This window comes from Oncorhynchus mykiss, chromosome 27, assembly GCF_057628025.1.
Source record: "Oncorhynchus mykiss isolate SJ-2025 chromosome 27, ASM5762802v1, whole genome shotgun sequence".
NCBI lineage: Eukaryota > Metazoa > Chordata > Actinopteri > Salmoniformes > Salmonidae > Oncorhynchus > Oncorhynchus mykiss.
This window is the reverse complement of record NC_143048.1, coordinates 16,243,376-16,258,621: the sequence shown is the minus strand read 5'-3', so window position 1 is coordinate 16,258,621 and position 15,246 is coordinate 16,243,376. Positions and strand designations below refer to the sequence as shown.

The following is a 15,246-nucleotide window of genomic DNA, read 5'->3' as shown; positions in this document are numbered from 1 at the left end:
TAAAAACTAAAATTAGCGTTTCTTATTGGACATGTCCATAATCCCTCCTGGTTTCAGTCCATTTTCTTCTATTTGGTGCCTAATGAACATGAGCCTGCCTCTTCGTTATTCGTAATCACTTGCCTGGTAGTAGTTTCCTGAGGCAGTGCATGGATTGCTGCTTGGTGTCCTCCTTCTGTTGGTGGCTGTGCACCGGGCGGTGCTGGGCTGGTAGGCTGCCCCCATGCCACACCTCCTGCAGCCCCCGCAGGGTACAGGTCAGGTTGGCCACGCTCACGTTAAGCCAACTGCAAGTGACAGACCACACACACATCAGGGAAGTGATCAGGACAACATACTGTAGATATATTGAACAAAAATATAAACACAACATGTAAAGTGTTGGTCCCATTTTTCATGAGCTGAAATAAAAAATCCCAGAAATGTTCCATATGCATAAAAAGCTTATTTCTCTCAAATGTTGTGCACAAATTTGTTTACATCCCTGTTAGTGAGCATTTCTCCTTTGCCAAGATCATCCATCCACCTGATAGGTGTTCCATATCAAGAAGATGATTAAACAGCATGGTCATTACACAGGTGCACTTTGTGCTGGGCACAATAAAAAGGCCACTCTAAAATGTGCAGTTTTGTCACAACACAATGCCACAGATGTCTCAAGTTGAGGGACCATATAATTGGCATACTGACTGCAGGAATGTCCAACAGAGCTGTTGCCAGAGAATTAAATGTTAATTTCTCTACCATAATCCGCCTCCAATCTTGTTTTAAAGAATTTGGCAGTACATCCAACAGGCCTCACAACCGCAGAACAAGCGTAACCACGCCAGCCCAGGACCTTCACGTCCGTCATAAATGTCATCACAGTTCCTTTAGTTGAAATATCAACTTACTAGTGATACACCGATACTACATTTTGGACAATACCTGATATTTTACTTGACCCCTCCCCCCCCAAAAACGATACCGATAACCGAGATTATGCATAATTTATGCATTCTAGTACAGTTAAATACTTAACACACACACACGGACGCTGCGGTCTAAGGCACTGCATCTCAGTGCAAGAGGCGCCACTACAGTCCCTGGTTCGAATCCAGGCTGTATCACATCCGGCCGTGATTGGGAGTCCCATAGGGCAGCGCACAATTGGCCCAGTGTCGTCCGGGCCGTCATTGTAAATAAGAATTTGTTCTTAACTGACTTGCCCAGTTAAAGAAAGGTTATATATATGTACAGTGGGGCAAAAAAGTATTTAGTCAGCCACCAATTGTGCAAGTTCTCCCACTTAAAAAGATGAGAGGCCTGTAATGTTCATCATAGGTACACTTCAACTATGACAGACAAAATTCGGAAAAAAAATCCAGAAAATCACATTGTAGGATTTTTAATGAATTTATTTGCAAATTATGGTGGAAAATAAGTATTTGGTCAATAACAATACTTTGTTATATACCCTTTGTTGGCAATGACAGAGGTCAAACGTTTTCTGTAAATCTTCACAAGGTTTTCACACACTGTTGCTGGTATTTTGGCCCATTCCTCCATGCATATCTCCTCTAGAGCAGTGATGTTTTGGGGCTGTTGCTGGGCAACACAGACTTTCAACTCCCTCCAAAGATTTTCTATGGGGTTGAGATCTGGAGACTGGCTAGGCCACTCCAGGACCTTGAAATGCTTCGTTGCCCGGGTGGTGTGTTTGGGATCATTGTCATGCTGAAAGACCCAGCCACATTTAATCTTCAATGCCCTTGCTGATGGAAGGAGGTTTTCACTCAAAATCTCACGATACATGGCCCCATTCATTCTTTCCTTTACGCGGATCAGTCGTCCTGGTCCCTTTGCAGAAAAACAGCCCCAAAGCATGATGTTTCCACCCCCATGCTTCACAGTAGGTATGGTGTTCTTTGGATGCAACTCAGCATTCTTTGTCCTCCAAACACGACGAGTTGAGTTTTTACCAAAAAGTTATATTTTGGTTTCATCTGACCATATGACATTCTCCCAATCTTCTTCTGGATCATCCAAATGCTTTCTAGCAAACTTCAGACGGGCCTGGACATGTACTGGCTTAAGCAGGGGGACACGTCTGGCACTGCAGGATTTGAGTCCCTGGCGGCGTAGTGTGTTACTGATGGTAGGCTTTGTTACTTTGGTCCCAGCTCTCTGCAGGTCATTCACTAGGTCCCCCCCGTGTGGTTCTGGGATTTTTGCTCACCGTTCTTGTGATCATTTTGACCCCACGGGGTGAGATCTTGCGTGGAGCCCCATATCGAGGGAGATTATCAGTGGTCTTGTATGTCTTCCATTTCCTAATAATTGCTCCCACAGTTGATTTCTTCAAACCAAGCTGCTTACCTATTGCAGATTCAGTCTTCCCAGCCTGGTGCAGGTCTACAATTTTGTTTCTGGTGTCCTTTGACAGCTCTTTGGTCTTGGCCATTGTGGAGTTTGGAGTGTGACCCTTTTGAGATTGTGGACAGGTGTCTTTTATACTGATAACAAGTTCAATTAGGTGCCATTAATACAGGTAACGAGTGGAGGACAGAGGAGCCTCTTAAAGACGAAGTTACAGGTCTGTGAGAGCCAGAAATCTTGCTTGTTTGTAGGTGACCAAGTACTTATTTTCCACCATAATTTGCAAATAAATTAATTAAAAATCCTACAATGTGATTTTCTGGAATTTTTTTTCTCATTTTGTCTCTCTTACAGGCCTCTCTCATCTTTTTAAGTGGGAGAACTTGCACAATTGGTGGCTGACTAAATACTTTTTTGCCCCACTGTGTACACACACACAAGTTATTTTGTTGGCATTTACATATGTCCCCATAACCAGTAAAACATAATCAAAACCTATTTCTTTCACTTACTTGCTGTGCTGTTTCGTTGTTCATTTGTTCATTTCATTTTCCACCAGGATTTATATGGAACGCCATTTGGGTCTTTGCGTGTCAAAAAAGATACACGTCAAAAAACACAAAACAATCTGTTTCAGTTGCTAGCTAACAATATAGTTAGGTGTCATCATCTAAAATAACCCTAATTTATAAGACAGTTCTTATTTGATTAATGGTGGTCGGACCCATCTATGTGAAGCTAGCAACAATAAGGATTAGCCACAATAATGGACTTTGCGGTTAGCCTTCAAGATAAAAGTATGGCATAATTCTACTATTTGTATTCATTTGCATCACTGTCGATGACACTTTTATTTTGAAGGCAAACTAATCCTTATTGTGGCTAGCTTCACACAACCCGGGCCGGTCGACCCTCACTAGCCAGATGAAGCTAGCTGGCTGCTTATAACGTTAGCTTTGGGCAACAGGGTTAAGTAACTGGCTAGCTATTTATTTTCATGAACTGAAGTTCAATTTTAATTAGCCGAACAACAAGTGTTCCATAGTATGAATGTCGTGAAGCTAATAGCAGTGGCACTATTACTATGTAACTCCGATAGGGCAACATCTGAAAAATAGCGCACTTGGTAGTGTGTACCGGTGCTTGACCAGTTGGCGAAAGCCAACATCACCCACGACAGAGAACAGTTGATTGTCAAGGGCAATGAATTCCATTATCTTGGCTTTAATGGATGAAATTTCTCTATGAAATGTTGTTACTCTTTCAAATGACTGCTTGATCCACACAGCAGACATTGTGTGGGCTAGGTTAGGAATGCTGTGTTGCATGTGTAGCGCATTTTACGTGGCGTCATTACGTTATGTACCTACTTTATATACACATCAGCTTTGACTTCGGTTTTTAACATCGGCGTTAAACTAGACATCGGGCCAATACCAATGTTGGTATTTTTAGCTAATATCGGCCGATTCCGATATATTCACCGATATATCATGCATCCCTACAATTTACTTCTGACAAGGTAAACCGTCCACTTCTAAATGAAGACGTGTGTATGACGATGCTGTCACATGGAGAGGACATTTTACACCCAACATGATTAAAACCTGTTCGCAAAAAATACATTGAAGAGACAGTATGACACACACACGAACAATAGGGTCCACTCCACACTGACTTACAGCATAAAGGCACAGAACGCAACCACCCCCATCCACATGTGCAGAGGTATTTTGAGCGCAAGGTAACGGCCGTACTACATTCCAATAGCATTACAGAAATGCAGTAGATGGTATTAATCAACTAAACAAAAGTCGTCCAAAGAACATGCCATGCTTGTAAAATGATCGGTGTGTTTACAGTCATCCACACACAGGGAGAGAAGATTTGCTGTTGGTCTCTTGAGTAGGGCTTACGCAAACAGTGTACACAAAAATAGTTTGTATCCAGACTCTATTCAACTGGATGAGAGACTTGATCAAAATCAATGAATAACACTCTGCAGATGTTACATAATACTGTAAAATCCACAAAAATATGGTTCATGGCACATTTCAAGGCCCTTAATTTAGTTATTTCATTACAGGTTTTTTCATTACACTGCTGAGGGACATGGACGGTTCTGAGAAAACATGGATCTTGTTTTTGTTTTGACTATCTTATACCCTGTCATTGTTAGTATGTTTCATAACAGCGAGGCTGGCTTACCAAACCAATACATGATGACATCTGTGTGGAACCACGATGTGGGACTGTGAGAAAATGTTACTATAAAAAAGCCTATGAAGGATTGCCTGCTAAGAACCTCTCTCAAGATTGATGTGAGCAATTATTATCTTTGCACATACAGTATGTTGTATGCCTTGGAGGGAGAGAGAAGATAAGTTCATATTAAAAATAGGTTCCAATGAGAGTCTACTTCGGAGTTCAACTAACAAATAACAATGACTAGGAGTTCTAATGAGAAAATACAACTTATGTAACACAAGTCAAATGGATTCCGTCCTAAAATTTGATGCATATTGAGCTCAATACTTGTGCTTGACTGAAGAAACTGCCATGTCTCACAGAGCAGCTATGAATTCTGGGAAGTGGGCCGCAATTGTTTTTTGCCACGGATCTCCTACTCTTCATGCCTCTGAAGTTTACTCTGCTCATTAAAAACTCAGAATGTGGACAATGATGAGTGTCCGTTCAATGCCGCATACCAACCGGAGACAAGTGCATTAGCCTAAATAATGGTCGCTTACGACGACAGAGACGAGTCGAAAACACAAGCACAAGGTGCCGAGACCAAACATACTCTCTTCCAGACAAACATTTAAAAAGTGCTTTCTTTTTTCACTACTTTGGGGAAAATCTTTGGACTTTTCGGCAGATCCTTCTTAAAGCATTGGGAACCCCCCAAGTCTCCCCCGTCTATAATGTCCTGGGAGGGCTGGTCTGGTCTGACATCCACGCGGCCGTGGTTTATGTCTTGGGGAAGCAGCAGTCACTCCAGCTCCTCCTACCCAGTCACTAGGGAGGTTTATAGCAGCCCGACTGCACTATTTCATCAGGAAACATGGAGGCCCTGGAAACACTCCCAGCAGGGCCTTGCACTCTTTGATACGCTGTGATGTCTTTCACAGTCAGCATCAGAGTACGTCATGTTCACATTGGAATAACGTTGCCCTAACTTGGTTCCCACGGTGAAGGTCTTCTGCTGTGAGTAACGATGTAGGGAAACCAACCTAAGAAGTAAGCCTACTAAAGAATGGTATGTTTCACAGTGGGCAATGTTGACTCTGGAAAAGATCAGGCATCTTGATATATCGATGAATGGCACCCGTAATTTCCCACCACATACTATCTAAATCCATTATATTGTACAGTACATATTACAGTACCATTGATGAAAATTATGCAACAGAAAGTGCAATAGCTAACCAGCCTCTCAACATTAGCATCGGTGGATGGAATGCTGGCGTCTCTGGGATAACAAGAAGACAAAAGCTGCACTTGTCCAGACAAACCATTTAAGGGCTGTCGTTGGACCACAGCTAATGTAAGGTGATGGAACTAAAAAGCGAGTTGTTTGGAATCAACAGTAGTACATTTTATTTCGTACTACTGACCCGGTGTTCAGTTTATGAAGTGCAGCCCATTTTGACTGGCAGCGGCTTTGACAGGGACACGCAGCATTTGCAGGGAATACATTTCTCCGCCTCAGGAAGAATGGAAAAAAAGGGTTACTACGCTCTCCCGCAGCCAGCCATGTTTAAACAACCCCGTTTCAAATTCTAATAGGTGCTTTGATTTCTTCTGACACTGCAAAAACATCAACGTGATAACTATATTCCATTTGGAAAAGTGCCTAATTGACGTGAAATTCGCTCGGAAAAAGTGACAGCCCGAGACGTGGTGTTGTTCGGGTAGGCAATGGAAAGGGGAGTGAGAAAGACAGTTAATTCATTGTCTGTGACAGACAGAGCCAGACCCTGATGCACATGCTGGGAAGAACCCCTTAATATCAGCACATTTGGAGCATATTGGCTCTGCTAGTTGATTGTCATTTCTTCTCACTGGAGCCCTTGTTGGAATTCCCTAGCTGCTTCTAAGTGACATGATAGTTGAAGACGCAGTAGACCACTCTCTCACCTACATTTAATACCTTGATACACACAGGGTTGATGAAACGTATGGAAAGGCATCTTCTTGTTTTTTATGTAGACCAGAGGTGTCAAACTCGTTCCATGGAGGGCCTAGTGTCTGCTTGTTTCTGTTATTTTCCATTCAATTAAGACACAAACAACCATGTGAGGTGAGTTCCTTACTAATTAGTGACCTTAATTCATCAATCAAGTACAAGGGAGGAGCGAAAACCCGCAGACCATGGAATGAGTTTGACACGTGACGTAGACGATTATCAAAATGGACTTAAGGATTTAGAAGTCCATCATGAAGAATGCACTACAACACTTGAGAATGAAGAACCTGTGCTTAATTGTTAGGGATATTCTGCCATGACTGTGGGCTGCGAGCCTGTCAACCCAGTTTAAAATGTGAGGCCTGTCTGAGTTCAGGCTTTAACACTCATTCCATGTGATCCATGTAAAACCCTCCGGTGCCAATCACATAAACTGTAGTTATTATTCTGAAACCTTGGGTGAAAATAACACAAGGACTTGGCTCTCGGCAGCCAATGGTATAAACGCTTTTTCAAACAATAATGTGGAGGAGGACATGAAAGTGTTTTTACAGAGCTCAAAGAAATGGGGGAAATGAAACGACTACTTTCTCTAAGGTCAGACTCCAGCACAGCTGAATTAGCGTACTATTTTAAAAATAGACGTTGGATGAAACACCCTGTCCAAATCCTGCATCACATTTCAGTTTAAATTACGACAACGCTTAAATTGTCTCGATGACCTAAAGCCATATCTGATACATTTCCCCTTCACTCAAGATTCAAAGTTGTGTCGAGTTAATTACCAGAACCAAAACATCCAACAAGTCAGAATGATGGATTTTAAGCATGGCAGGTGTTAGTGTATGCAGATGTACAGTGTAAGTGCACAGGGAAATATAGAAAAAAAGGCCAACTGCTAGTTGAATTCCGACAATGCTGGTGCCAAACAGAGCAAGATGCCTAGGCAGCCAAAAAGCTGAATTATATCAATCTATTTAGCTAGCAGAATAATCAAACTGGGAATAGAGGTCTGCAGCCAGCCTTTAAACAACTCATTACACGTTAACAGACTGTTCCACAAACCCAGAGGCACACTGGACTGAGACAAAGTGTTCCTCCTCAGTGCAACGTGTCCGCTTTAGCTCACAGTAATCATTTGCATCAACAATACTAAAGCCTGTCATACACAACAAGAGCATTTTTCTCCTCAACCACCTAAACCAAGGTTCAGGGAAAGATTCCAAGGGACTTAAAGGGATATTTTGGGATTTTCACAATAAGCCTATCTATTTCCCCAGAGTAAGGTGAACTCGTGGATACCATTTTTATGTCTCTGCAGTCTCTGCATGCAGTTTGAAGGAAGTTCCTAACTAGCATTAGCACAATGACTTAAAGTATATGGGTATCTGCTAGCATGTTAGTAGATAGCGCAATGACTGGAAGTCTATGGGTAACAGTAGTTAGCATTGGCTCACAAAACTACCTCTACCTTCCTTTATACTGAACACAGACGTAAAAATAGTATCCACGAGTTCAATCCCAAAGTTTCCCTGTAAGGGAGGACTTGTTTTTTTGTAAAAACTAAACACAACCACACGGATGTAATAAAGATTGAAAGACAAACAAATAAACACGTATTTACAATACGGTCGGTTACACGAGAGCGCCGTCTTTATCCGCCGGCTGCATCCCCAAAGTGGCTCCAGATGGGCTGTGCTGCAAACTCTGTCAGATGAGAGCTAGCCTCATGAATGAACATGGCCTTCAGGTACAGACCAACAACACTGGCTGGAGAGGAGGACAGCTGGGGATTATTTCTGACCAAAGAGACTACCATATCGTGCAACAACAAAATGAATGCTACTCCTCTGTCCAAAGACAATTGAAAATTGTATGGCTAGGCCACCGCTAACTGCCAAACACCTGAAACACAATGCCATTCTCCAAGTATCAGAGCGCTAATGACACATACACAAAACGTCTATTTGGAACTTTAACCATAAACAAAAAGAAACAATTTAGGATCTTGAGATAGGATAAAAAGGAACAGAAATGTCTTCCGACAGACGGATGTCATCTCATCTGCGTGACGCCTTCCTTCCTCAACACCGGTAAAACCACCTCTACTTGAGTCAGAGGCACTGCGGCTTCATTCGAACTCTGATAACATCTCTGCACATCGATGTGAAGCCAAGACATTGTTTACTCTGGGTCTCAAAACCACCTCTACTTCAGTAAGAGGCGCTGCGGCTGCATTTGAACCCCGATAACATCTCTGCACATCGATGTGAAGCCAAGACATTTTTACTCTGGGTCTCAATTAGTCTCGGCCCTCAAGGCCAAGGGCTACATCAGAGGTTTGTGTAAAGTACGAGAGGAGAAATCTCAGGCTTAATCAAAGTCAAGCCAGAGTTTACATCTCCGAAGAGGAGAACATTGGGCAGATGGCCTGTGAGCAATAAGGCGCATCATCGAGGGGCTCTTGAGAGGTCTGTCTGTCGAGTCCTGGTGGATGTCTGCTGTGAGGAAAGTCCTTAACTGTCTGTGTGTCCAGAGCCTGGGGGGGTGAGAGCGAGTGAAAGAGACAGATGGACATAGAGAGAGGCAAAGCTAAGGCTGATAGTTCTGTGTGAAGATGGGTGTGTGGGACAGGGGCACCAGAAGGCATCATTTCCAACTTATAAACAGCCAGGATGTTGCCCCCCACCCCCACCATAAAAAAGCTGTGTCCTCTTCACTTGAGAGCTCTCAGGAAAGAGCACATATTTTTTCTTATGACCCAACATCTTGAATGTCGATAAATTGGAAAGGACTTACAGGAAGTCTGCCACTGAATGACGCTGAATGACTCATGTTAATTACAGGCCCAGCAGAACCTCATAAGGGATAGAGGTTGGGGGCTGACAAATAATGACACAGCAGAGTGGGGGCTATTCAGTGGCAGTGCTGGGGCCTGTGGCGCCATTATGAACAGTGTCTTTAGCACTGCAGGCATACTATAGACACACACTACTGGGTTCACTGCAGCTCCCACAAAAGGGGCTGGGGAGGCAATACTATGAATCTCCTCTGGATCCGACAATGCCTTGGAGGGAGACTCATGAGACTGTTAAAAACCGGGGATGAATATTGTGTGTGAAGTTCTGTGAACACGTGTGGTGGCACATTGGCCTGCCGGCAAAGTGTGCTCATCAGAGGGAGACTGATAGCTTGGTGACCACCTCAAATAACCTCTATTGACCTCAACAGAACACACTATGCTGTGCTTCTATGTAGGTCTATTAGGCAAGCTTTTCAAATTGCGTTCAATCTGAATTGTGTAGTAGAGACAGTGAGAGCATTTAATTAAAACTCACACAATGCTATCCAAAATCCGGTAACAATCTCCCTCTGTTCTTTGCACACAAGTGGTCAAGAGAGGTTAGAAGACCAAATGAACAAGAAAAAGATGGTAGAACAACATGCTAATAAAGATTCAGAAGCCTTTGTAAATGACTTTCATTACAGAACCATAGACTATAAATTGATGGTTCTGGCTATTAAAATACTATAGTCATCTTGTTGCCAGAGTTCTTTATAATCTATTTAAGAAACTTAATGGCAGTCTCCACTGTGATTGTTCATGGAATGCACTTCCAGAGTTGATATTAAAATAACCATGAGCCAGACTTGAGCTGTGCTTACATGGAACCACCAAGAGTGGGAAGCCATTTGGATGGGACAAAATTAGTAGTTGGCCAAATAAGCCAATGTTTTTGTTATGAAGTGTTAATAACACATGATAATCAAGCCCCACTCAATACAGCCAACTTCCTGGTAAGAACGGAGGAGTGTGATCGTCTGGGGTGCATTTCTCTTCAAATAGATCCATCTCCACTGTGGTCTTTATTCTGAAAACCTTGTATGGTGTCTGGTGTCCTAATCATTCTGGCATGCCTGGGTATGTGAGGAGAGCGCCGCATCAGAGAGCTAGCGCTTCTCATACCTGGGTTCAAATAGTATTTGAAATATTGCAAATACGTTGACTGTTTTCTTAAGCCTGCCTGGAATGTGCCAGATGGGTGGGGTTTGCACTCTCAGGACTATTTCATTGGTCCCATTCCGCCAGGCGAGCTCAATCAAACATGGCTTACGTATTGGAAAGATTTCAAATACTATTTGAATGCAGGTCTTGTGCTAACACGTTCCACTGAAACCTCTGCTGAGCCGGTTAGCATCCAAAAGGTGTCTGGCAGACTGAGACCTCCAGACAGCCTCCAGACTCCAGGCAGATTTTGGATTTTGATGGGAATTAATTGTTGGTTCCCAAAAAGTCCTCACAAATATAGTAAGACATAGCTGTGTGTGTGCGCGTGCGTGCTGTTGGCTGTTTTTATTGGGAGTATCGTGGTGCCTCATTCGACCGGCTGGTCAAAACACTGACATCTGACGTTACCAAACCAGATCACGTGTGTGGCTGGGGCAGGTTTGCAGAAAGGCTGATTTCACAGTCTAGTGCATCGCATCCAGGACAGTAAGAGGCCATGTATTTATCCAGCGTCCATCTCAAAATCGCCCTTTTCCTGCTAATTGTCCTCTTTGATTCACTTGCGCATACGGCAGACTCCCTTGAACAAATTTCTGGTGACAAATGGCATGTAATTCTATACCAACGATTGTGGTCTGGAAAACTATGGCATTATAGCTACCATAATTTTCTCATTACAGTCCATCTAAAATATACTACTAAATTACTAAGAAATGGCATAAAGTTGATAAAGATTGGATACTGCTACAGTATGGGGTGAAAATCAAAGAAAGTATAAGGAAAAAGTTATACACCTAACATTCCAATAGGTGCCAAGCTAGTACCCAAATCCTAACACTCAATTACCATACATGGATCGGATGAGTTACTTTGTCAATAGCTTGTTTCATCGTTTTCATTTGCAAACTCTTCACTGCCATAGATATTAGTAAACGAGAGTGATTGAATATATGCAGCCTATGAGACGGTTATAGAAGACATAGTAGCAGACCAGTCAGTCTGGGTGGAATACGTCTCTCACACGAGAAATGAGAGGGGGAACCTGCCAGACAGTATTCCTCTCTGTTAGTAATTACTCTTGTGGGTTGGGGCTTGCCAGGAAAGAGCAATTTACGGCAGCAGGTGACATGTCATCCTGAAAAGAAAATCACCCGGCAGAATTTCCTTGCGGTCGGAGCGGCACACGACGAGAAGAATACCAGGAGCCATGAGCAACCGCCAGCCCATGATAAGCACGGACTGAGAGGGAGAAAGGGTGATGGAGAGGAGCTGTACTCGCCAAAATCCCACCCTTACGAAAAAAGATTGCTGTCAGAGTGCATTGCAGTCGGAGTGTAGTATAACTGCAGTTACAGTGCAGTATAAATGCAGTTAAACTGCGTCTATAATACCACAGTCGACTGCAGTTACTGCACTTTTACTGAGGTTTCAAAACTGCAATCTTTTTTAGTAATAAATAGTACCTCAAAGCTCAGCAGACAACTATAATCAAATCCAAGATGTTAACCTCTCTGGGGTAGGGGGCATTATTTTGACATCCGGATGAAAAGCGTGCCCAAAGTAAACTGCCTGTTACTCAGGCCCAGAAGCTAGGATATTTATATAGATTGGTAGATTTGGACAGAAAACACTCGAAAGTTTCTAAAACTGTTAAAATAATGTCTGTGAGTATAACAGAACTGATTTGGCAGTCGAAACCCAGAGGACAAACCATCCCAAGAAACAATTTTTTCAGCTTACCATTTTTTTTCAATGACTATTACTTTAATTACAAGTCCAAGTCCTCCTAGATTGCAGTTCCTAGGCTTCCACTAGATGTCAACAGTCTTTAGAAACAGTTTCAGGCTGTTTTTTTTTTTTTAAATGACCCAGAAATTGTAGTTTTTCTGGGTGGCTCCCATTTTGGCTGTAGTGTTTCCAAGCACGTGGAAGAAAGCATTCTTTGGTATTTTTCTCCAGTAAAGACTATGATTCTCCTTCTTAAATTTGAGCGTTTATTTGCGTATTAGGATACCTAAGGTTTGATTATAAACGCTGTTTGAATTGTTTGGAAAAGTTTATTGGTAACGTTTGGGATTCATTTTGTATGCGTTTTGATGGAGGGAAAATGGGTGGATTATTGACTGAAGCGCACCAGCTAAACTAAGTTTTTATGTATATAAAGAATGACATTGTCGAACAAAAGGACCATTTGTGATGTAACTGGGACCTTTTGGAGTGCCAAAACAAGAAGAACATCAAAGGTAAGGCATTTTTTATATGGTTATTTCTGACTTTTGTGTCGCACCTGCCTGTTTGAAATATGATTTTCATGTGATTGTATGTGGGGCGCTGTCCTCAATGGCAACTATAAATACAGTGCATTCGGACTCTGGCTTGGCCACTCAAGGACATTCAGAGACTTATCCCGAAGCCACTCCTGCATTGTCTTGGCTGTGTGCTTAGGGTCATTGTCCTGTTGGAAGGTGATGCTGCCACCACCATGCTTCACCGTAGGGACGGTGCCAGGTTTCCTCCAGATGTGACACTTGGCATTCAGGACAAATAGTTCAATATTGGTTTCATCAGACCAGAGAATCTTGTTTCTCATGGTCTGGTAGTCTTTTAGGTGCCTTTTGGCAAACTCCAGCTCTAGGAAGAGTCTTAGTAGTTCCAAACTTCTTCCATTTAAGAATAATGGCCACTGTGTTCTTGGGGACCTTCAATGCTGCAGGAATGTTTTGGTACCCTTTCCCAGATCTGTGCCTCGATACAATCCTTTCTCAGAGCTCTACGAACAATTCCTTCAACCTCATACCTTGGCTCTTGCACTGACACTGTCAACTGTGGGACATTACATAGACAGGTGTGTGTCTTTCCAAATCATGTCCAATCAATTATATTTACCACAGGTGGACTCCAATCAAGTTATAGAAACATCTCAAGGATGATGAACGGAAGCAAGATGCACCTGAGCTCAATTTCGAGTATCATAGCAAAGGGTCTGAATACATAAGTAAATAAGATATTTCTGTTTTTTTAGCTTTAATAAATTACCAACATTTTCTAATAAGCTGTTTTTTGCCCTAGCACGACACAGCTGATTCAAATTACCAACTCACCATCATCAGGCTTTGATTAATTGAATCAGCTGTGTAATGCTAGAGCAAAACGAAAATGTGCACCCAGGGGGGCCCAGGGGAGATTATGGGAAACCCTGGCTTAACCTACTGAGGTAATCCACCATTTCAATACACATGGCTCTCTTTTACTGAGCTTTAACTAACACATTGTTGTACATCGTAACTCAGATGAAATACCAGTGAAGGCAATTACAATCAGTGCCCAGAGGCGCCCCAATCAAAATACCTTAAACTTAGGAATTTAACTAATTTTTTCAACAGTTAAAGGGAATATAGATTGAATACTTGGCCGGGAATAAGTAATGATGAATACTGGTGACTAGTCAGGCTAGTATGCATAAAAGACTGTCAAGTTGGGCCTGAAACTATTCACGTGTTGTTGACATTGGGCTGCATTGCTTTTAGCTGAACACTACTATTTTTGGTCAAAGGAGCATTGATAGGACCTCCATTTGTACTAAAATTACCAAACAACTTTTCTGAACCCGAAGGTCACAGAACTATGCCTCTGGTTTGTTGTAACAGAGCACGTCGTCCCCATGCAGCTCAGTTGGAAGAAAAAGGATAGCTGAAGTGTGAACAGAGGCATTAGCCTACCGCTGACTTCATGTCACTGACTGTTTATGACAAGTGCGTTTATCGCTTATCAGGGCTAATTTTACCCAGCCACAGATCGTGTTGCTGGTTGTGCACTTTTCAGAAATCAAACAATATCTCCCCTGGACCCTTTTGGGCTGACCGTGTTGACCAGAGTTGACTCCATTATGTCCTTGATGTCCAATGTCAGGAGCACAGGGGTGAATGCCACTAAATGGTCCGGCTTAAAGGGATACATCACTCAAATTAGAAAATGACAATGGCATATTTGTTTCCTGACGCTGAAAGAAGGACGAGATGAGACCGCAATCCACACTTTGGATTTGCTTACCTAGCCATTGTCCCCAACAGCTAACTTTCGCACTTTTGAACCAAAAACCAACAGAAGTCAATATGTTTGATATAAGCGTGTTTTAAATTTCAAGTATCCTCCAGACACAGCTAGCTGACTGCACTAGGGGGAATACAGTTTTGATAGAACAATGCATTTCATAACGTTTGCTTTGGCAGAAAAAAACCTCACCAAGACCTGATCCTTGCCTGGCAGATCACTAGAACCCATAGAGGGTGTCCGTACACTTTCCTCCAGCCAAGATGTTAAGCAGTGGTGGGTGACTTGATTGCAACATAGTCACGAGGAACCTTCCCTCCATCAATGGCCTTCCCATTGGGTACTAGTTCAACACTGATATTGCTCATTATTTTGGTCTCATTCTGATCACACCGTTGAAGAGGGTGCCGTGTTACAACAGGATGTCACACCTCCTCAACAGAACAACGAGTGATAGGGTTACATAACAGGGCTCTTTTCCATCCCTGCTATGCCAAATATGCTGGAAACAAATGGCCTGACCACCAGTGCAGTGGACTCAAACAAAAGCTGGGCGCCTGCAATGGGGTCTTCCTCCACCGCTCCTTCACAGCTGGGTGAACAACTCATAACTCACAGAGTACGAAGAACAGAAAGACCC

The 15,246-nt window shown here is 42.7% G+C and overlaps 1 protein-coding gene across 6 annotated transcripts in view; it reads right to left on the bottom strand.

The window, feature by feature from the left end:
- LOC118936438 (sorting nexin-19) overlaps positions 1–15,246 on the bottom strand; it is a 40,128-nt gene that overhangs the window by 5,612 nt on the left and 19,270 nt on the right. For all 6 annotated transcript variants that reach the window (XM_090224668.1, XM_090224667.1, XM_090224666.1 and 3 more), the window contains one exon: positions 124–287. In XM_090224668.1, the coding sequence (XP_090080794.1) occupies positions 124–151 (28 nt within the window). In that variant the 5' untranslated portion in view covers positions 152–287. The remainder of the gene's footprint in view (positions 1–123; positions 288–15,246) is intronic.